The sequence below is a fragment of the Anoplopoma fimbria genome, chromosome 4 (assembly GCF_027596085.1).
Source record: "Anoplopoma fimbria isolate UVic2021 breed Golden Eagle Sablefish chromosome 4, Afim_UVic_2022, whole genome shotgun sequence".
Taxonomy (NCBI): domain Eukaryota; kingdom Metazoa; phylum Chordata; class Actinopteri; order Perciformes; family Anoplopomatidae; genus Anoplopoma; species Anoplopoma fimbria.
The window spans coordinates 20,259,953-20,284,115 of NC_072452.1; the positions used below are offsets into that span (position 1 = coordinate 20,259,953).

Genomic DNA, 24,163 nt, shown 5'->3' on the forward strand with positions numbered 1-24,163 from the left:
AAGTAATTGTATAGTATGCCAAATAAAAAACTCATACAAATGTCATAGCATAGCATGTTAAAACAAGTTATAGTATAGTACGTAAAAAAAATCATTGTATTATGCAAAAAAAGTCAACATGTTGAAAATGTCAAAAAAGTCTAGTATAGTATGTCGAAAAAAGTAGTATTATAGTTTGTCACAAAAAAGTCTTAAAAAGTAATTGTATAGTATGCCAAATAAAAAACTCATACAAATGTCATAGCATAGCATGTTGAAAAAAGTTATAGTATAGTACGTAAAAAAATCATTGTATTATGCAAAAAAAGTCAACATGTTGAAAATGTCAAAAAAGTCATAGTATAGTATGTCGAAAAAAGTAGTATTATAGTTTGTCACAAAAAAGTCTTAAAAAGTAATTGTATAGTATGCCAAATAAAAAACTCATACAAATGTCATAGCATAGCATGTTAAAACAAGTTATAGTATAGTACGTAAAAAAAATCATTGTATTATGCAAAAAAAGTCAACATGTTGAAAATGTCAAAAAAGTCATACTATAGTATGTCGAAAAAAGTAGTATTATAGTTTGTCACAAAAAAGTCTTAAAAAGTAATTGTATAGTATGCCAAATAAAAAACTCATACAAATGTCATAGCGTAGCATGTTAAAAAAGTTATAGTATAGTACGTAAAAAAAATCATTGTATTATGCAAAAAAAGTCAACATGTTGAAAATGTCAAAAAAGTCATAGTATAGTATGTCGAAAAAAGTAGTATTATAGTTTGTCACAAAAAAGTCTTAAAAAGTAATTGTATAGTATGCCAAATAAAAAACTCATACAAATGTCATAGCGTAGCATGTTAAAAAAAGTTATAGTATAGTACGTAAAAAAAATCATTGTATTATGCAAAAAAAGTCAACATGTTGAAAATGTCAAAAAAGTCATAGTATAGTATGTCGAAAAAAGTAGTATTATAGTTTGTCACAAAAAAGTCTTAAAAAGTAATTGTATAGTATGCCAAATAAAAAACTCATACAAATGTCATAGCGTAGCATGTTAAAACAAGTTATAGTATAGTACGTAAAAAAAATCATTGTATTATGCAAAAAAAGTCAACATGTTGAAAATGTCAAAAAAGTCATAGTAGTATGTCGAAAAAAAGTAGTATTATAGTTTGTCACAAAAAAGTCTTAAAAAGTAATTGTATAGTATGCCAAATAAAAAACTCATACAAATGTCATAGCGTAGCATGTTAAAACAAGTTATAGTATAGTACGTAAAAAAAATCATTGTATTATGCAAAAAAAGTCAACATGTTGAAAATGTCAAAAAAGTCATAGTATAGTATGTCGAAAAAAGTAGTATTATAGTTTGTCACAAAAAAGTCTTAAAAAGTAATTGTATAGTATGCCAAATAAAAAACTCATACAAATGTCATAGCATAGCATGTTGAAAAAAGTTATAGTATAGTACGTAAAAAAAATCATTGTATTATGCAAAAAAAGTCAACATGTTGAAAATGTCAAAAAAGTCATACTATAGTATGTCGAAAAAAGTAGTATTATAGTTTGTCACAAAAAAGTCTTAAAAAGTAATTGTATAGTATGCCAAATAAAAAACTCATACAAATGTCATAGCATAGCATGTTGAAAAAAGTTATAGTATAGTACGTAAAAAAAATCATTGTATTATGCAAAAAAAGTCAACATGTTGAAAATGTCAAAAAAGTCATAGTATAGTATGTCGAAAAAAGTAGTATTATAGTTTGTCACAAAAAAGTCTTAAAAAGTAATTGTATAGTATGCCAAAAAAATCATAGTATATTCTGTTATAAAAATGTCATCATTTAGCATGTAAAAAAAAAAATACATTAGAAAATAGTTTAGTCTAGTATATCATATATCATAGTATGTTGAAAAAAAAGTCATAAAAATGTAATTGTCTAATATGTTGAAAAAATTCTTAAAGAGGTCATAGTATAGTGTGTCCAAAAATGGGTAGAACATTTTTAGTACACAACTGTGGATATGCATGCAGATGTTTAAGGGCGTTTCTACATCCATTCATAGTTACCTGTCGGAATGGAAACGATCTCAGATTTTATTTGGTAGGTTTTAGCGAGGTATTTTTATTGATTTAATCTTTATTTATACAGGGTAGGTTGGCAGGTACAGTCTCTTTGCACCACATGCCCCGTCAACAATTTACTTTATTTGACTCAAGAATCGAGAGAACTGATGTGGCAAGCTTGTCAATTTTATTTTTCATGTGTAAATGTTTGTTACTGATTGTATTTTCTCAGCGTTTTAGTTAATGAAGAAAAAAAAACAGAAAAAAAGCATTCACAAAGTAAGAAAACATTTATAGATGCATACACACATACAATATATTGATGTGATCAAACACAGTATTACCTGTTAATGACCTGCAAGAAGCCAGAAGCCTCTCTGGTCAAAGGAATTTACAGCAGAATTCAGACTCAAAGATGTCACAAAGTATCTTATTTCTTACTGTCTTGATAGCATATGTAAGTAACATGATGATTTGTCCTTAAAATCTGAAAGATTTAGAGTCAAAAATATAAATATGATAATTTTTTTCAACATTTCTGAGGAGACATCTTTGACAGAAACTTCTGCTGTGAATTCCAGGTGTGTGAAACAACCATGCATGTCAGATGGGTAAGTGTGAGATGAAACATACTGTACACCGACAGAGACGAAATACATTACAGTTAACAACGTGAATTTTACCACTCTGTTGCAGGCACAATGTAAAACAAAGTTGTTTTAAAGAAACTGAGGCGCCAAAACAAATCAACTGCTCATCTTGTGAGAAAAAAAGCTAAAAGAAAAAAGCCCTTCAGAGGTTCACGATGGATCGTTTCCACTTTTTGAATGATGATAAATACTGGAATGTTTTCAGATACGACACATCTGGCTGGCTTTTCAATCCCTATTCACCTTAAAATGTTATTTTTATTTTGGTTTTTCAGCAGCGCCAACATGAACATTATGCTGACAACAGTGGTAAAAACACACCGTTTGAGCAGAGTTTGTGACATTGTGTGTGTCAGGCTGAAAACAAACAAAAACATAGTATTGTACCTCAATTATTCACACACAAAGTCAATCCCGCACATTACCCATGACCCGATACTGTGTAAAACCTCCACGCAAAACTTTTATTATTGCTGCTTCTTCATGGCACAAATGATATAAACAATACATCATGTTATTCATACTATTATGTTCTCTTTTGCCATGCAAGCTTACTACAGTACTGCTTCTATATTAGCTTATATTACACGGAGCGACAAAAATAAATCAGGAAACGGAGCAGGTTCATGTTTGATTAGCCACACACAGTGCCAGACTAACGTCTACAGCTGGTTTTACAGTTTGTGAGTAGATACAAAAGGATTATTATTGTCATTATCACACAAAATAATGGTTATGATAGTAATAGCAATATTTATAATAATAAAAAACACATTCTCAGGGCATCACAAATATAATGAACCAAAGGGGGCCAAACATAATGTTTGAAATAATTTAAACAATTCTGACATTCATTCCTTCGGGTGTTTTTTTTATGTACACTATATATTTATATTTGTATAGAAGTAGTGCTTCATTTTTAGAAATAACAAATGAAAAAACACAAAAGGGCTGCATTCTGTGAATGCTGTGCAAATAACATCTTTTTACATCAACCCCACAAACGTCACCGTATATTCCTCCCTCGTATTCTTCTCAAGCACTCACAGACACAAAAAGATCAACCCTTGACTCATTCGAAACTTTGATTTCAAACCATCACATCTGCGGTTCACTGACCGCCAAAAGACTGCAATCAACTTTGATTCTGGCAGGGAAATGTACATCGATTCAGGAAAGAAAAGCACGACTTTCTGAAAATAGAACTCCACCTCTCAAAACATTTGACTAACTAACCAGCTAAAACTAAAGTTCAGCGATGGTGGGAATTTTCTTCGCCCTCTAGGAAGAGGACAAAAGAAGAGGACAAACTCTTTAGCATGCGTTTTACTCAAACTTTCTCCTCGTCTGCCCTCATTTCACCTGCCAGCAGGAAATGAAACCTCACTGCCACTGCAACATTTACCAAAAAGAAACGCAGCCAAAGGTTGAAACGTCGTCCCCCCTCAGCATTGTGGACATCATGCTAACGTGCTGATCAAACCCTCAGCACTGACTCACCAGTTGAGGAAAAAAAGGATCAGCTAACCACAGACAGAGGTTGTTCTCTGTGTTTAAAATCAGTGCTGGCAGTGTTGGCACCTCATTGATACACTACAGATACAAGCAAACATCAAGGACCACCAGAGATAAATTAGTTACTCAGTAACAGTCATAGTGATAATCAGGAAACTCTCCGTCTGGCTGCGGTGATACCAAACATGGTCAGACTACCACTTCCTGTAGCCAACATGCCTTTGGTTTCAAAGAAACTGCAGCAACGTGGACCAGATACTGGCTCCTCTCCACAGCATTTATTACCCATAATCCCTCAGGTACTGCCATACCCCAATGCATCAAACTGAACAAGTGTAGAGACAAGTGAAAGACATGGAGAAAAACAAGTACAGAATTTTTCTAGCAGATTTCTGCAACAATTATAATCACCTACATCCTTAAATCTCCTTATATCTGAGTACAACTGTTTCCTATGAGCATCTTCAGTCATATGGTGCCTTTAAGTGCCATCAGAAATTTCAAAATCACGAGTATTTGTCCTCAAAACTTAGACGTTTGAGCTTAAGACGACTTAAAAGCAGTGTTTTCACCTGAGAAGCTCATGGGAAACGAAGTTCAAAGTTGCCAACGGTGTGTACATCTTATTTGACAAATATTGCCAAAAGAGAGAAAAAAACAACAACAAAGAAATCCCGACTAAATGCTGAACTATAGAAACAAATGAAAAGGACAATCAAACTTTGACAAAAAACTCCAAGGTCACACTGGGAGTAAATAGAATTCTTTTCTCCATTCAAGCGAACACGTGAACAGCAGTCTCTCACGAACATGTTTGTATACTCTTTTTTTTTTTTTTTTTCAAACAAAAAAACACACAAACTTGTTTTTAAACCTGTGAATGAATTTTAAAAACAGTCAGAAGGTGTGAAGCATCCAGGATGTTGAATGAAGTTTTACTGATAGAATAAAATATCGATCACCTTGCACCAAGGAGGCCGCTTCAAGAAACTGTGACTCCCTGAAGCGAGGCGAAAGAGGAACTTTTCACACAGTACGACGTCCCAAAGAAAGAACAAGTGTCTTGAGTGAAGAGCGTCTAAAATGCCAGTCCTCGAGCTGTCCAAAAAGATTCCTCAGCATGAAGGAAAAAAAAAAAACACGAAGAGCAGAGTTCGACAAAAGAAAAAGGTCCTGAAATGGAAAAAGTCTGAATGTGTTTGGGTTTTTTTCTCAGAAGAAGAGAAAACGAGACACGAGAAGACGAGTGCAAAGTCTTGAGTCGTATTGTTGATGAAGACAAACAGTGATGATGAGTCCTTTTCTCCATATTTCTAAACTGCGGACATGTTTTTTGGATGAAATGCCGTCCAGGCAGCAGATGATCAGTTGTGGCTGACGGGAGTGATTTAAGTTAACTGGTGATGGCTCTGCATTCATGTCATGGGAAAATAGTTGCAAAAACTTTTTTGCATCTTATGTCACCTTTTTAAAAGTGGCTAATTATACTCAGAGTTTTGGCACAAGACGTCCACATTGCTGAATTCTGAAATTACCAATAAAGAAAATATCTGTAGTGGCATATAAATAATCATATATTTATCGAACAAATGTAATGATTTTGTGATCAAACGCTTCTCAGAAAACAGTCCCAGGACCAAATTGTTAGGAGCTATAAGAAGCAGCTAAAAGTCCCTTAAGCACGTTCGTCTTCACTTTTTCTTCGTATAGATTTTGAAAATTTAGACCAATAAAGTATTTAAAACCATTTAAGATGTCATTTTTTTTTACGCCATGAGACATCACAGTCCTTTAAAGTACTGCTTACTAGATACATTTCTTTACTGGTCAGAAATAAATTCCCATCCCTAATCCTAATCCAACAACCAGTGCTTGGTTGCAGTCTGGATTCACTCTGAACACACAGCTGCAGACTTGAAGATTATCAGTGCTAGTTGAAACGTTTCTATGGCATTTGGAAGTAATTCCAGAAACTCGGACCCAAGAACCAAAACCTTTGGTTGCTTTCGTTAAAATGCAGGTTAAGTTCATCAGAATGTTACTGGAAATGCTCCTGTAACTACAAACAATGTTTACATAAAAGTTATTTTAAGACATATCGTACTTTAACGCTGAACCAGCATGTCACTCTGATTTGGTTTTTCTCCATGACATAAATGCAGCACAATAAGTGGAGGTCATGAAGTCTTGAGTCTCCGCTTCATGGCAAGTCATGTGATGTGTTTGTTTAACCCTCCCCAGGTGTGATGGCGTCTGACGGACTGATGGACATCCTGGGCGGGGCCTCGCAGCAGCGGCGGCGAGAGGCTGATGTGTGCGGTGACAGCTGGTGTCTGAGGAGGGCGGGGTCTAGATGGATTTGGAGGAATCCTGTTTGCTGATGAGAACTTCCAGCAGGCGGAGTTTGGCCTTGATCCTCTTGTACTCCCTGTACTCCTCCAGCATCGGAACCCGGTCCTCCTTCTGCACGTTTCTACAGCAGAGGAGGGAGGAAGAGGAGAATGAGTCCGTTTCTGTCACCTTCTTACGTCCCAGAGGTTGTGACGGTCTGTTAGCTACAATTGGTTGAGGTTCTACATGTACTTTGACATGTTTCTTGCCACGTTACAGCAAAAAAATTTAACTCACATCTTCTATTAACGGTGACGCATAAATAAAGGTAAAGCCTGAATGTTTACACCAACTACATTCAAATCTAAAGTTGTAGCATGTTTTTCCAATTGAACTTTGATTTCCAGCTGAGAAACGCAACATTCCTTAAGAAAGTTACTTTACTGTTCTGACTGATGGGTGTAGACAGATTATCCTACATGTATCTGCATGTGTGTCGACCACATTTCATTTTTCAGGAGACGAATAACATTGAACTCATAATGAGACAGTCTGGATTGTTTTATGTGTGAATGTGAGTGACTGTGTCTTCCACCTACCTTCCATTATGCTGATAAAAATCTTCCTCAAACTCTCGGATGGTCTTCCTCAGTTTCTTCTTCTCTGCTCTGGCCTTCCACAGCTGTTCCAGCAGCTCTGGCCTGGAGGATGATGGGATGCATTAGAACGTGGTTAAACATGCTGACATGATATTAAAACCACAGTTAAAAGTTAAATCTCAGTGAGAATGTAGAAGGAGGCACAAAAATACTTAAAAATGTGGGAGTGTTTTTTTTAACAGCAATCATTTGGATCCTGACTCATAAATTAAGAGTCCAGAGAGAAAAGTAGGGCAGGAAGTGAGCTGTGGTGGTGTGAGGGATCAGGTGTCAGGATCATGTTCAGGCAAGAGACCTGGATGTACAAACCTGAGCTGATGAGGAAGATTAGAGGATGTGTGTGTGTGTGTGTGTGTGTGTGTGTGTGTGTGTGTGTGTGTGTGTGTGTGTGTGTGTGTGTGTGTGTGTGTGTGTGTGTGTGTGTGTGAGAGAGCTATTAGCTTGGTGACACATTAACCAGATTACAGACTAAAATCTGTTGCCAGTTTGTCCTCATGTTGATTTAGCTTGTGTATCCTAAAGAAACTTGTATCCTGAAACTGTGTGTGTGTGTGTGTGTGTGTGTGTGTGTGTGTGTGTGTGTGTGTGTGTGTGTGTTCTTACATGGACGAGGCGTTGGAGCTGGACAGCCGCAGGTCGAGCGCTAGCTTCCCCGACCCCTCCTCCATATTGGCTCTCATTGAACAATCGCTCTGCCTGTCGGGATGGTTCTGGCTCCTCATTGATCCTTCGGACGAGGTCACAAGGTCGACGGCCATGATGACCTCGGAGCTCTGCATCTCCCCGCCGCTGCTCTCTCCTTCCTCCTCCTCGTCCTCCTCTTCTTCCTCCTCCTCCCGCTCCTCCTCCCTATTTTCTTCTTCTTCTTCTTCTTCTTCTCCTTCTTCTCTTTCTTTACGCTCTTCCTCCTCCTCCTCTTTGATCTCCTCCCAGAAATGAGCGGTTTCGCCCTCGATGATTGGTTGGAGGGTCTGACTTCTTCTCTTACTGGAGGGGGACACCTGGGGGAGAGAAGGGAGATTGAAGTTGGAGAAGAGTGTGTGTGCACTAGTTTAATATGCAGTAAAGCAAGAATAACATTAACATTAGCATAATAATACATACTTATACTGTTTGAGTGTTGTATATACTCATTTGAAAGTTTACAAGTACACCTAGCTGAAACTTACTACAGGACTGTTGTTTTCAAGTACTTTTACCATATAATAAATAACAAGATAGAATTGCTTACACTTGCCAACATAGTGTAATAGATGTAATGTTGTGTTCATGTGCACGTACTGTGATGGGTGTGATGCTGACTCTGGTGAGCATCTGTTTGACCAATCTGTAACGATCGTAGAGAGGCTTCACCACCAGACGCTCCTCTCTGGTCACCTGAGAGAAAGAGAGAGAGAGAGAAAGAAAAACAGGTTAAAACAACTTTCAATGTGTGTTTCAGAAATTGCAAATTTCCCCGCTGCGGGACTAATAAAGGATTATCTTATCTTATCTTATCTTTTCTTATCTTATCTTATCTTATCTAGAACAGCTTCACAGGATTTAGGACGTTTGATAACTTACAGGTCGACCATGCAGGCCCTCATAGTGCAGCAGGTTCTTCTGAAGGACCGTCTTCTCACAGGACAACTGCTCCTTGGTCATCTTCTACAGACAGCGACACAGTAAGTCAACAGTCCAAGTGTGATACAGTTTGGGATGATCCAACAAAGTACTTTGTTTCAGGTTTGTTTACTTCTGCCGCCAGTGGCTCCCTTCATATAAACTTTGTCTCCCATTTTCACGCAAACGTTTCTTATTTTCAAATGAGCTCCTATGTTTGCCGCCATGATGAGTATTTGCGCTTTTGTAATTACTTTTTAATTCCAGCATGTTTCTATGTATCCAAATACCCTAAAAAGGATACAATATGAATGTTTTATCTTCTATTTGATGCAAGGAATGATTAATTAATGCCAGGCAGGATCGATCACTTGTTTCTACCATCTATCTTTCTATTCTCTGCTCCTTCTCTATCTGTCCTGATTCAGTCCCTGATGAGAAAATATCTGATGCTTACCTTGATGTCATCGGGCCAGCCGTCCTCCTGCCTCTTCCCTTTGACCCTGTGCTGGATCAGCTCCAGTGTTTCCTCCCTGGTGGGACCCTGACCCTTCATCTCTCCTGCTGCATCGTAAGCGCCTTGGTCCAGCGTGGAACCGAAGCTCTTGGGTAAGGTGTTGCTCCGAGGACGAGTCAGGGGGCCGAGCTCGCTCTCTGCACGGTGTTTGGCATCTGGGGAGGGAGGAAATACAGCGATGAGGGAAGAGGAGAAGGAGGGAAACAAACGGGGAGGAGATAGAGAGGGTGGAGTACGGAAGAAGGAACCAGGAAAAGAACGGGGAGAAAAAAAAAAAAAAAAAAAAAAAAAAAAAGGTGTTCAGACGGCACATAAAGTATTTTTCACTGGATGGTCAGACATGCAGGAGTCTGACCGACCGCTCGGTGGTTAAAGTCAGCCAGTCACAGCATGAGGAGAATGACACACACACCCTGAACAACAACACACAAACACCGCACCCAGTCCAAACCCAAACACAACAAGCTAAACTATTTTCCTGAACATTTATCTAACAGCGTCCGGCTGTACAAAAAATGAAAAATAAACACTTTCAAAAGCCTCTGGGTCGGTTTGATGGTTACAGACAGAGACGTACTGCTGCCTGCCAAATATTGTCTCTAAATAAAGTGCCACCTTACACTGCAAATATCATATACCAGTGTGTAAACTTGCCCCTGTGCAAAAGCATACGCAGTCATGGTTTGCACAAAACATGATTGTTCTTAAATTGCGCTGTACATGGCTTTAAGGTATTATTTAAAGATTAATAACAGAAAATATATATGCCTGCAGTGTAAAGTTTTTGAGTTAAGTAATAGTAAAACTAAACAAAAACAGATTTCTCAAATATCAGTCAGCAAATAGTCAACGCTAAACATACTTATAGAAAAACACGCCAATTTAAAATATAAAAGTAGAAAATAAAAAAACTCTGTTCTCTTCCTCACGTTACTTCACACTTTTGAGAGATACCTCGTTAAAATGTCTCGTCCCAACTCACGGTTTCAACAGGAAATACACCAAAAACAAAGAAGCAAGATGCTCTCACAATGCCGCCTCACGGTGACTGTCAGTAGTGTATGTAATGTCTACTTACTGAGGGGTTGGTACTTACTGAGGTGATACGGTCTAGAGCTCAGGCCTGAGTAGGGGTGGAGCGGGGGGTGAGTGTGTGATGGGGGGTGAGCAGATAGAGGAGGAGGAGGAGGGGGAGGAAGGGGAGGAGGGAGCATGGTGGCGTCTGTATGAATGGAGCAAAGCCTGGTGCCTCAGCGTGCTTCTGGGTAAAAGGTGGTGCTGGCGTCCTGGTTGGCCGATCAGTCAATCAATCAATCAATCGGTCGGTTGGGCGATAGGAGGTGGAGGGAGGAAAGTGGAGAGCGGGTGCTCGCGTTATTGTTGTTTTTTCAATTTTGATTTTTTTGAAACAGAGAGAGAGAGAGAGAGAGAGAGAGAGAGAGAGAGAATGTTTTCGGCCACTGCGTTCTCGACAAGGAGAGCCGTCACCTCACATGGAGAGGGTGGACGAGTGTCATGGGGTTTGTTCAGTTTGGTGAAACGATGCACAAGAGACTGGCAAACTATTTATATACATCAGATATTTCATATTTTACACTGTGTGCTTCAAGGAACACCAAGTTTATCAAAGTAAAAAAACTTGCAGCCTAAATTTTGTTCAAAAAGCAGATTTTTTTATTTTTTTATTCAAGGTTTCTAGATATTTAGAAATATTATGCGTCCGTTTTTGTGTAATTTAAAGTCTTATCCATCGTTCCACCTCGCTGAATTCACTGCAGTGGTAATGAATGTGGGATCACAAGGACGCACCAGCACACTGGAGGGTGGGAGCCACGCATGTGAGAGCCACGTCAACCCCCCTGGCATGTGCGTGTCTGCATGTGTGTGTTAGATCAGCACGCATGCAATGTTGTTAAAAAAGTCAGAGGCTAGGAGTGGGGAGGGTCAAGCTGTCCGGCATGGAACAGGATGGCACACGGACACTCTAACCCCGACACACACACACACTCACACACACACAAATGCACGTTCATAGAAAAAAGAGCGAGTTGTTCTACCTTTAATCTGCCGGCGGATCTTTGTGAGGTCGGTCATCCATTTGAGGACTTTGGGGTTAGCTGCCTTGTCTCCGTGAGAGGGCTGCAGAGAGAAGAGGAGGAGGAGAGAGAGTTAGAGTTGTACAGAAAAGGTCATGACACTGACGCAGGGTTTACAACACCAATTTAATCACCTAGCTGATGTTTTTATCTAGAAGAGACTAACTGACTTAGAAATGAATCTTGTAGTTCAAATATAAAGAGAGGAGGAGAGGGAAAGGGAGAGAAAGACTGCAAGGAATCAGAAAGTCGAGAAAAATTAGGGAGGAGCAGCAGGAGGATGAAGATCTAAGGACTTAAATATGATGAATAGAGTGATAAAAGTGCTTGACAGTGTGCTGGGCTTTTAAATGTGTTTTTTGGTTTGCTTCTTATCACTAAATAGCTGAGATTCCTGCTAAATAAGGAACTAGAGGTAGTTCACATTTCTCTTTGTACCTTATAGTTTCTTTCCTTCTCAAATTGCTCTTCAAACTGCTTAATTTTCTTCTTCAGGTGCTGTAGTTTCTTGGTGAGTTGATGGGTCACTGAATCGCCTCCTCTCATCGCCTCTTTGGATCCAAACGATGCTCGCCGCGGCCTGGAGTGACAGAGGATATAGAACGATGAAATCCACACATTTCTGCTCTAACATGCAAGAAAATGACTGTAGGTCTGTTAGAAGTGAGTAAGCCGCCACTGGATGTGCGCGCCTCCTCGTACCTCTGTGCTTTGGTGGGTGAGGTGGCGTCCAGGTCTTGCTGCAGGAATCGCTGGGCACCGTGCGCTCCAAAGTCGAGAAAGCGTCGCGCCAGGAGGTGAGGGTGGGAGCGGGAAGAGGAGGTGGAGGCTTCCTGCCCTCCCTCCCCCACGTCCTCCTCGCCATCCTCCTCCAGGAGAAGAGGAGGGAGGGGAACCATGCGGCCGGCAAGAGGGGAGAGCTGAGCCTCTCCGCTCTCACTGTCGTCCTGCCAGGATTTGAAAGCTGGGACGGGGTCTGGAGGGAGGAGGAGAGAAACAAAGAGAGGAGTGAGTCAGAGCAAGTTAACAGGTGTCAGAAAAGGAGGAGGAGCAAAGACAAATGAATAATTAATGTAATACGGTGTGTATTAAATGTATTAAACAAGGTACATATCAATAAAACACACAAAAGCTGCCTGGGACAATTCAACAACGCATTGTCTTCTTTGATGTCCTGCTGAGTCACTTTTTGTCTGGTTTTCGGAGTTTTGAGTAAAGGGGAAAAAAGGGACGGGGGGGTCAAGGCGATAACAAGTCACGGGTGAGAAACAGAGAAGCAGAGGAGGGGGAAAAAGTGTTAGAGGAAAGGTGTCCTGATCAATCCGCCCAGAGACCCTGTCGCCAGGAGGGAAGAGCAAAGAGGGGAGGAAGAAAAAGAGTCCACCAGCTGTGTTAGAAGAGAGTTTCACATGCAAGGATCTATTTACGCTCAGTATATCAGTAGCACAAGCATTTAAACATGTAATTATATATTAATAAGGTTTCCAATCCAAACCAGCGAGCAACCATCATAAAAAATGAAGGGTGGTCTGATCAATCTGCGACCGATCTTTAGCGGACAGTATTCGTTCTAAGTAGTTCGATTAGTGGTCTTTACAAAGGCCGGGCAGAAGAGCCAGTCGGATGACAATTTTTCAACACGCCGCTAAAAAGGATTCACCGGAGTTGGGAGCTGTGTCTCTAAAGCCCATTTTACACAGTCTGTTTAAGGCAGGACTGTCACGCCGTTATTCCTCCTCGCCGTTCTTTATAAAAAACCCTCTCACGGAGACGAGGTTGCGTTAAATGTCACGGCTTTGTTTGGTTCAGTGTATAAAAGGAAAGCCGGTCTCATTATGGGTTTTTTTAACAGCAGTATTGATGGATCTTTGTATGAAAGGGCTTAATGAGAGAGAGTGGAATATGTTGAACATGTTGCCTACAAATAAATAAACAGTTTAAGTTGTCAATTCATGATACTTTCTCATATCTTAATTTTATTACCACAATGTGAATAGTTAAATAAATAACTAAATAATGCTAAAAGAAGGCTTCAAATAGAGCCTGTAATCGATGAATTGGCCCCAAAATCCTGATCGAAGCACCCTTATAAATAATCTATGGGAAAGGATGACAGGAAAGTGATTAGGCTGGCGGATGGGGAGACATGAAACTACTCACCTTGGCCTTCTTTTTGCAGATGCATACATGAGAAGTCTATGGGAGGGAGGTGGAGATGGGAGGGGGGTGACGCTGTGTGGATTGAAGGAGGACAGCAGAAGAAGAAGAAGAAGAAGAAGTAGAAGAAGTCGAAGGAGAAGAAGAAGAAGAAGAAGAAGAAGAAGAAGAAGAAGAAGAAGAAGAAGAAGAAGAAGAAGAAGAAGAAGAAGAAGAAGAAGAAGAAGAGAGACAGCAGAGGAGCAGTGAGGTCAATCATTTGTAACAACTTCACTCTTGAACTTTCATTCAGTCTAAGAAGTTAAACCTGAGTTTTACTCAATATTTAACAGAATTGTAGATGAAAACCCACAAGTTTTCTACTAAGGGCGTTTAAGTTTAAGAGCTTTTATGAAAAGAAAATTCATGTATATAATTGACTTTTATTCTTAAATGTTACAAATAAATATGGCAGAATAACTGCATTTTGCCCACAGGGAGAAATCATTTTTTGAACCATGTGGGGCTTCTCGTTTCTCTTTGGATGCAGTGTTTAGTAGATCCATAAATGAATAAATCACATTAAAATAAAGAACCATGGGAAGGGTCTGTTTTACAGTGAAACTTTTACTTCTGTAATCCAATGACTGGACACTATATTGCTTACCTTCCCACTGGCTGTCAGGGAAGAGTTGGAGGTGGGGGTTGTGGCCAGATTTTGGTTGGCATGGCGACAGGTGGTTCCTGTTGGTCTTGCTGGTGTTGGCGTTCTGATCACAGCGGCATGAAACCGAATCCTGGAGGAGGAGAAAGAGAGAGAGAATTAAGAAACAAATCAGGGAATGAAGGAAAAAAAGAAACAAAAAAAATCAAGATGAAGTGACAAAAGTAGGGAAGTGGAGAGAGAAATGAATTAAAGTAAGGGCAGATACTGGAACATTAACTTGAAGTCATTTTTTTTGCCTTCTCTGCTTGTAATTCAAATAAATAAAAAATAAATAAAATCAATACAGAAATCATTTTAGTTCCACAGATATATATACTTATTGCTACTTACACAGCTTATGGTGTCAGTCTGATTCTGATCCATGTTGTCACAGGGTTGATTGTCCTGCCTGAAATCAGAGACGGGAAACATAAGATAAACTTGACAATGACTAAAAGTAAAGTGAAAGAAATACCCCCAATGTTTTCCCAAATTGTAATTTGTAAGAGACATATTTTTGCTCAGATATCTGATTTGTTATTTTCTGCTATGTAAATAAATATAGTCTTTGGCTTTGAGCATAATCAAACTCTCGGCAGAGCAATTTATTGATGATAATTTGGAGATCCCAAAGTACTTTATTCATAATCCTTCAACCCTATTTGGAGTCTTCCTGAACAACAGCGGAGGAGTCAAAGCTTCAACTTTTGGAGAATCTCACATTAGTTACAAATAAAATCAATACCGTGTCTATAGATTGTTTTAACCTGACAACTTTTACCCTTTTTCCTCTGAATCGGTGTGAAACAGCATTTAATCATTGGCTCCATGAACCATTTTTACAATTTAACGCTGTGTGAGAAACCAGATACAGTACACTAATAGTGCTTGTTAACAATCAGCAGCTGGAGGCCTGATACAGTGTGATGTGCCAGACTACAAGAGAGAGCAGTGTGAGGTAATATGTGTTATGTGTGGGAGAGAGAGAGACGGAGATAGTGAAGGGTCTGTTTCAGCGTAAAAATGAGCTCCGGCTCAGACAGCGTGTCCAAGTGATTTGTAAACGTGGGGTTTCAAGTGATCAGTGCAAAGCCACATCACTGCACATGTGAAAGAAATACAATTCTCTCTGGGGAAAAAAGGAAGTCCTCTTTCCACATTATTAAGGTTTCACAAGGCGCAAAGCTACATGTGAAGTTACACGTACATCTATCTATTGTACATTTCCCCGCTACGGGACTAATAAAGGATTATCTTATCTTATCTTATCTTATCTATCCTGTTCAAATGAAACCTAAAATGCTCCTTGACCTCTTGAAATTCTGGTCATGATACTTTGATCTCAATTTGGTCGTATATTCTTGATCTAAGGTGCGACTTAACCCACAACATTTTGAAGCAGACTGACGTCACCTGGCAGTGTTGATGTTGTTCTCAGCATCGATGACGGCCTCTGCATCCAGGTCCATTCTCGAGCTCTCCTCCAGGGCGGCGCCAGAGTTAAATGAATCCTGGGAGAAAACAAAAGCAAGATTTTACGATTAATTTAACAGTTTTTGTGAATGGAAATCAGAAACTTAAGAGCAGAGCAAGAGACATGAAAAGGCAAGAATAGAAATCTGACTTAAACAAGTGCATTCTTACTCTTAGAAACTACACACATCGTCATGTTTCACTTTCTTTTGACTATCAGGGGACACAGGTTTTTACTTAAACCGTAGAAATTGAGCACAGATAAATATTCAAGTGAGCCCCTCTCCACAATTACCAAGAAAACAATGATTAACCCTGTGTGCAAATCTAAAATAAATAATTAAAAAAGCGAAGGGGTTTTTCCCATCACCACTGCTAACTTGTATAACTTCCTAACCAAAACTGTTGGGTTTCATTGTGGTCATCATGACTAATGCTAAAGCTTTGTTTGTCAGAAATGAAAAGCTGCGGTGGCTATCACATGACTCTGTGCAATGAATGAGTTGAAGTGAAGAGCAGGATTATGACTCAATGAGTAAATGTGACCTGCTGCACATAAAGCACTGATTGCATTGTCATTACAACTGTTATGTAAAGAGAGCAAATGGTGTGTGTGTGTGTGTGTGTGTGTGTGTGTGTGTTTTCTAGTTTGGCCCACAAGTGTTACTTGTACAAACATTTCTTCCTAGTGGCAAATATTATAAATTAAGGGAAACATTTGGATGGATTACGAGAATAAGGTTGGCACAATTAAAACACATTACCCTGTATGCTTTCAATACAAGTTGTGCCAATGTGATTTGAAAACGTGATCCAAATTTTGTTCATACTTTTTCACCAAAATGTGAAAAAATGGAGTCAACCTACCATGGATTCCTGGCATACAGAGGGTGTTAAAAGTTGATATAATTGTTGTTGATGCAGTAAATCTTTGGCCAAACCTCAGAAAGAAGTTTTTTCACCGCTTTGACACTGAGCAGCGCCTCTTGTAAAGTTTGATTCAGCTTCATGATATTCCCTCTGTGACTATAAGTTATAACAAAACACTGCCCTTTGTTACTCAGCGTATTCATTAATCTGAACGCACGTTTGTAAAACTGGTCTGTTCCAGCTATTGTAACCATCAAAACAGAACAAAGATGGACTGTGCTGATAAAAATCAAACATTCAGCCTTGGAACGAACCAACAGACGGAGACAGGAAGGAGGCTAGCTATGGGAAATATGCTGCCAGCCCACACAGCAACTGGTTGGGCTCTGTGTATTGTCTGTGAAGGTTTTTTTAGGGAAATGTCCACTGTGTGTGTTTGTGTGAGTGAAACATGGATGATTCTGTGCTCTTTCTCGGATGTATGTGTGTTTTTTATGTTTATCAGGCTGCAACCTAAAACATCTACAGTGTGTGTTTCAGCATGTGAATGTGTTTATGTGCAGTGTGAATATGATGGTACGTGTGTGTTACTGTGTCTCCGACAAACCTGCTTGTCTTTCTGATTTTGTTGTATGCACTGCTCGTTCTGTGTGAGTGGGGTCTCCCCTTCGGTGTCGCAGGGACTGTCCTCGGGGTCAGTTTGTTGCGCCTCGTCTCCATGACAACCCTGGTCAGCAGGCTCTCTGGGACTCACCCTGGAGAAAGAAAAAAAAAAATAGGAAAGTTAATAAAAGATTAACTTAAAACACTTCCTCCGTGCCTTTATGGTGGAAGTGCGTGCCAACCTTCCTCGGTATGCAGTGTAAAATGCTGTGACATGTTGTTTTGTCTTAGAGGTGACTGACCACCGAACAGCTGCTCCCCTAAACATGTAGAGTTTGTTAATTAACATCACAGCTGTCAACATGTTTACTTGTAACCTGAGCCATCTGGCTGGCTTCATGCCTTGGTACATAATGCTCACTATGGCAAATATGGTTCTTTAAAGTCATGTGAGTCCAGTGAGGAATCTGTAGAACGCATGTTCCCACCAGCAGGTGCATGGAGGGCAAAAAGTAGATCACAACAGGTTGTTTCTGTACAGTTTTTCTGTACAGATCTCAAGTGTGAAAATGTTCTTAAACCTGATCCAAGTGTATTTATTTCTTTTTTTATGTTTGTGCGTGAACTGGATAGGTGTGAATGTTAATGCGTGTGCTTGGACTCTTACCCTTGACTGTCATAGTTGGTGTCGATGGAGGTTTTCAAATCAAAGAAGTGCTGCTCCACTGCAGCTCTGATGGTTCGCTGGATTATCCTGGAAAAAAAACGTAAAAACACATGATTTATATGCGCAATAACACTTTATTACTGTGCGTGATGATGCATTAAGTTTCATTAAAAAAAAAAACAGGCAGGCCATTAAGGTTTTTGTTGCACCTTAACTTCAGTATTAAGTTATAAGTGTATTAAGGTGACCCAAGTGGACGTCAAACCCTGAAAGTGTTGGTTTCATATTTTTTCATAAAGGCAAGACAGGCAGTTAGTTACTAATCAATTGCAGTCTGAGTTTAAAAACTGTTAAATACTGAGTAACAATGCAGCCCATGTTTTCATTACTGGAGTGAGTTTAGCTCAGCTGTAATGAGTGTAAACTGTAACAGCTCAGTTTCCCAATGATAATGTCTACACAAGACCTAAGCCAAAGGTTTACATGTGTTTACATAACTGCTTTGAATAGGATCCTGTGACCATGTTTTCTCTGTTAATTCAGCAGTGAACGCCAATAAAAATGTCCTCTTAAATCGGCTATGACCATAATGGGAGCATTAATACTGCAGGTTGTCTTCAACCTGTGATGGATCTGATATAAAAAAAAATATATAAAAATATAATCCAATTCTTAATCAATTCAGTGGAGGATAAAATAAATAAATAAACATGAAACATCCACATTCTGTAGTAATGCATGTTATACAATTTAATTTTCTGCAAGTACTTTGCATTTCTTGAACTTTGACCTGCATTTTAATATTCACCAACAATAATCCACCACTAAAAATATAATATACTATATTTTATTTAATATTATGTAATCCTTTAAACGATCTACTTTCCTCTTACTGATTAGAATAGGAACCTGATCATCTTGATATTTGTTACAGTTAAATACCTGTTGTGTAAACTGTGAAATATAGTTACTATCCTCTGTTTTACAAATGGGTTCAATGATGTGTTCAATTATTGAATTGTCTCTGTTTATTTATGTGCTACTTTCTTCAGTTATACTGAAACCAGTCAGTTGGTACATTGTTTACACATTTAATTTATGCACAGCTAAATTTCTCGAACCATGCGTAAGCTTCTTCACATAATCCTACCTGTCATCATCAGCCTCGTTTAATAAACAGAAACACTGCTAATCAATTAACGACTGGAGCTTTAAAGGGCAAACTGTTTATCTCAATAAAAAAAGTGTGTGTATGTGGCCCTGCTACAGTTACACTAAGATTCAAACCATGTGAACGCCTAATTAACACTGAATATGGTTCTTTTCCATTCTGGGCTATTTAACCATTCCTTATTAAGTTTAATAAAAAAAATAAAAATAAAAAAAAAAAAACCTGCTCCAGTTATGAAAGGATTAATAATGCTTAAACTATAAACCAGAGAGGAGAGATGACATCACGGCCTATAAAAGGTAACAGCAGCAGTCCCGCTCTGACCTCTACCTCACTGACATGTGACGCTTGATCCACAGGCTTCACTGAGATTTTCTTTAACTCGACCACATGTGTGCGATCATAAAGTATCCCTCCTTTATTTACTCTGGCTTCTTGCAGGCTGTTAGCTTTGTTTATTTTTTTCCACCAGCTCAGACAGCAGCGGAGGTTTAAGACCCTGTAGATAAAAGACATTAACTGGGAAAATGCCCAGCTCTCCTCACACTCCTCCACACCACCTGCTGCTCCTGATGTATCATACGCCATCATTACATATAGTTTTATTTATGTACCCCAAAGTTGTTTTCTATTCTTTACATTTATATTATCTAGCATCTTTATTCTCTAATCAAATCAAGGTAATATACCAACACAGTTACACAGTTTTAAATGGAAGACTTGGAGCTGGAACATAACTGTGTTCGGGCTTCTAATCCATTGCCATTTAAGGTAAAACTCAAAAAAGGTGTTGGGCTGAGGTCATATAAAAGAGTGTGTGTGTGTGTGTGTGTGTGTGTGTGTGTGTGTGTGTGTGTGTGTGTGTGAGGTCAGCCAGACACCCACACAAACTGTGCACACATTTCTCTAAACTACAAGTCCACCTTCGCCTTCAGCAGCAACTCAACCTCTAACTGCAAGAAGTTCTACTAATAATAACCATCACACACAAAACAGTTACTTCCACATAGGAACACAGAAGCAGTAAAAGATGATGTGCTTGCAGTCTTTCCCACACACACACACACACACACACACACACACACACACACACACACACACACACACACACACACACACACACACACACACACACACACACACACACACACACACACACACACACACACACACACACGCACACACACACGCACACGGTCAAGAGAAGCAGAAGTTTGTTTTTCGTATACATTTTCTAAATCGTTTCATGCCTCCAAACAGAGGAGAATCCTTTAGAACACATCCTGGTAGCAAGAGGAAAGTGAAGACATAAATCACACTCGGAGACACAAGACGTTCTATGAAACCAGGGCCCTTGAAGCTTTCTAATGGATTTCTGGAAATGTGCTGGTAGTTCTTGTACCAGCGTGACACTGCAAAGATTTTCCAAGGAAGATTAGTATACTTGTATGTCAGTATATGTATTCTTCATTATTGGTAGTTTTATTCGTTAAATATTATGTTCATCAAGCACAGAGCAGACGCATTGAAGCCCTCGTCAATCATATTTTTCAATTTTGGAGGTTTTCAATCCGTCCATCCATTGCTCTGTATAATTGCTTATTATTTCATTGTTTGCTTTCTTTTTGTTAGTTTGACTAGTAAAATTGTGATTTGTAAAAATAACATACAAAAATAAGCCAAACAGACTATTGCTAGCTTATTAAAAAATATGAAGACAGCTATCCTAAATGAAAAGTCCTGTACCAATATGTTACAGCTGAAACAATTTATTCAATAATCAGTTAGTTGATGACATTTTAACGAGAACTACTTTGACAACTGATTCTTTACTAATTTAGAAAGCAATCCTTTAAAACAATAAAGACAAACACCAGTTCCAGCTGATGATTTGCCTCTTTTCTTTGGGTTGTAATTTTGGCACATTGGTATTTAGGAAATAATGAAGCAATCATCAGGAGTTTTTTGACATTCTATATTCATAATGATTTAGCAAATACTTCAGAAAATTATTATCAGATTATGTTGATGTCAACAAATGGTTACATTGCATATGATGAGTATTGCAGGATTCATTTTTCTGCCATTTTGTTCTCCTTTGTTATTGATGAACTGAATTACATTACTGACTCTCAGTTTTCATGATATTCCTGAGACATCTTTGTGCGCTCAATCTTTTAAGGTCTCACATTAATGTATAAAAAGAATAGTAAATGTTTTTCCTCTGTGTCCATGTCATGCAGTAAAGAGTCAGGGGCCTGACAGTCATGTGATTGCTGAGTTAATGTCCTCGGGGCTCTAAAAGCACAGAGCCACATAAAATGCTTTAGTTTAGCTCCATAATCCAAACACAAGGCTTTCCTCTTTCCTCCTCATCACTTCCTCTCACCCTCTTACCCTTCTCCCAATTCTTCACAGCGCTGCTCGCACTTCTTCTTTTGTTGATTCTTGTTATGATATCTGCCTCTTGAGCAGATGGCCCTTTACTTCCCCTTAACACTTCACACCAAACTGGGTGTCTCTCTCTTAACCCCTGTTCACAGTTTTCTATCATCCTCTTCATAACATGTGCAGGATTGCTGCTTGCTTAAAGATTTATTTGTTTTTACAATCGGGTGCATATAAATGACTTTCAGTTTGTTAGTGTAGCTGGAGTTCTGGTAGTGTGTGTCCGTAGGTTGCTACAGTTTGTTTACATAATGAAGTGCCTATGTACGTTATCGTGAGTGGATACATTGCTGGTGAGCGTGTGTGTGTGAGCGTGTGTGTGTGTGTGTGTGTGTGTGTGTGTGTGTGTGTGTATACTTACTCAGCAGAGTCAGCAGGCAGGATGGATATAGGGGAGAGGTGGGAGCTGTAGAGAGAAAGAGAGAGGTGGGGAAAAGGACAACACGGTTAGAACATCACGTACTCCTCGACTCCCTTCCCATACTGACATGAAATGACCTTGGAGGGTGTCGGGTAGGAAGAGTCAAAACAGGGAAGAGGAATGACAATATATGAATACATCGGTGGAAAATCAGAGTCAGAGATCAAACGCTGGGTAAAAATAACTGAAATCAGCATGAGAAGGTTATGTTCTAACAGTTGTCTCCTAATGTAAGATCCCCTGTGCCAAATGACAATCTCAAGAAATGCACCACACACACACACACACACACAAATAGACAAAGTTTCAGTCACTGGCGCCACTCTGGGTGGGCAGATTGTTATTTAGGCTACAGAGATTTGCTAAACCCTGCTGATCAGATAAAAGGGTGTGTGTGTGTGTGTGTGTGTGTGTGTGTGTGTGTGTGTGTGTGTGTGTGTGTGTGTGTGTGTGCGTGTCAAATCATATTTGTTCCTCCATGTTCGTCCAAAAAAAAGGAAGTGTGTGTGCGTGTGTCATGAAACAGGGATCAGATGTGTCTGTTGATTCAGCAGGCTGCCGCTGGCCTCGCAAACACACACACATTTACAGGCACGCCAGGACTCCAGATTTATATAACACTACACACGCACACACACACACACAAGGTCGTTCACATTATTCCTAAGTGTGTATGTGTGTACAGTGTGTATGTGTGTGTGACTCCGACGATCAAACTCATCTCATTAGAAAAACAGCAGCTGACGTTACGCAACCTTTTTTGTGTGGATGTATGTTGGCTTTCCAACACACACACACACACACACACACACACACACACACACACACACACACACACACACACACACACACACACACACACACACACACACACACACACACACACACACACACACACACACACACACACACACACACACACACACACACAGTCTTAATGCAGTGAGAATTCCTACGGTGGATCAATAAAGACTGAATTATTAATAGCAGATAGGAAATGATAAATCTTTATTCTTCTTTCTCCATATTCATTCCATATATTCTTCCTTGTTTTCTTGTTGTTTATCACTGCCAACCAACTCTCTCTTCTGCCCTCTCATTTTTTCCCCTCTTTATCTTAACTTATCTTTCTATTTACATACAACTTTACATTCCTTTATTATTATTCTTGCCTGCCTTTTTTTCCCCTTCTCTTCCTTACTTTCTCTAATTCCACCCCATCATGCTTTATACAGAAATATCATATCTATTCTCTCCTTTGCTCATCTTTCTCTCAAGGTCTTTCTCTATCTCAGTGTTTCTCTTCTCTCTAATCGCCTCCTGTTCTTGTTACTGGCTCTGAATGTAACAAGTGTCTCACATTCCCCTCTCTGACACTGTAACCTTGATGGTGAATATGTGTGTGATAGAGAGACAGGCACAAAGGGAAGCGTTGAGAAGACCAAACAGCAAGCCTGCAATAACAGCGCAAAGAATGTGGGTGTGAGGGAAGTAATGAAATGTGAAAACAAACATTCGTTTTTATTTTCTTGCCCTCCCAAAGGCGACTTAATAAATGCTTAGATAATATTTAACTAGCCTCTGGCTTTGCGTACGGCCAATCTATTTTTGGGTCCATAATTATCTGGACTGAGTTTACATTAGATCCTTTGTCATTTGAACCTCTCCTCCCTTTCTCCTTCCTGCTAGTCAGCATAGAGAACTGCCCTTTGAAACAGGAACGTGCATTCTCTCTACAGCAGCGACTGTCGCTTCGAAGCGCTGATAACATCTGACAGCTCAGGCTCTCCCGCTGAGTTGTGCCCTCAGGGGCCGAGCTGGGTGGCTGCATCACTAACAATAGATCCTTGATAGGGTCCTCAAGGACGTTACATAATCTCCACATGAATTAAGTAGCGAAGATTATATCTGATCTTACACCATTTTGCCCCCGAAGACTTGAACTGAAATTGCTGTAGTGGCCTTTAAGGTGTTCCTGCCCTCCTCGAGCTCCCGGAGCAGCGGCAGAGATAACGTTTCTATCAGCGTCAGTTGAGCCCTGAAGGACCTCACATGACATCCTTTATAGGGCTCTTTGGGGCTTTTCTCCCCTGCAGAGAACACCATGAAGGGTAGATATGGCCCCTGATGTAGTTGAAAGCGGTTTTGAATATGTCTCAAGGTGGAATGTTTCCTTCACTAGCTGTCATACTAACAAACATGTTTTAAGCCCAAGGAGAGTATCTTGCAAAGCACTTTGGGATAA

The 24,163-nt window shown here is 39.4% G+C and overlaps 1 protein-coding gene across 1 annotated transcript in view; it reads right to left on the reverse strand.

Annotated features, from left to right (window-relative positions):
• Positions 1–2,157: 2,157 nt before the first annotated feature.
• Positions 2,158–24,163, reverse strand: part of fam13b (family with sequence similarity 13 member B) — a 49,547-nt gene continuing 27,541 nt past the window's right edge. Inside the window, 18 exon segments of the mRNA XM_054597205.1 lie at positions 2,158–6,691; positions 7,149–7,250; positions 7,812–8,209; positions 8,490–8,585; positions 8,772–8,855; positions 9,268–9,482; positions 10,424–10,490; positions 10,492–10,613; positions 11,385–11,466; positions 11,862–12,003; positions 12,126–12,399; positions 13,584–13,655; positions 14,227–14,356; positions 14,617–14,674; positions 15,679–15,776; positions 17,216–17,363; positions 17,879–17,965; positions 21,859–21,903. Of these exon segments, the coding sequence (XP_054453180.1) occupies positions 6,568–6,691; positions 7,149–7,250; positions 7,812–8,209; positions 8,490–8,585; positions 8,772–8,855; positions 9,268–9,482; positions 10,424–10,490; positions 10,492–10,613; positions 11,385–11,466; positions 11,862–12,003; positions 12,126–12,399; positions 13,584–13,655; positions 14,227–14,356; positions 14,617–14,674; positions 15,679–15,776; positions 17,216–17,363; positions 17,879–17,965; positions 21,859–21,903 (2,344 nt within the window). The 3' untranslated portion in view covers positions 2,158–6,567.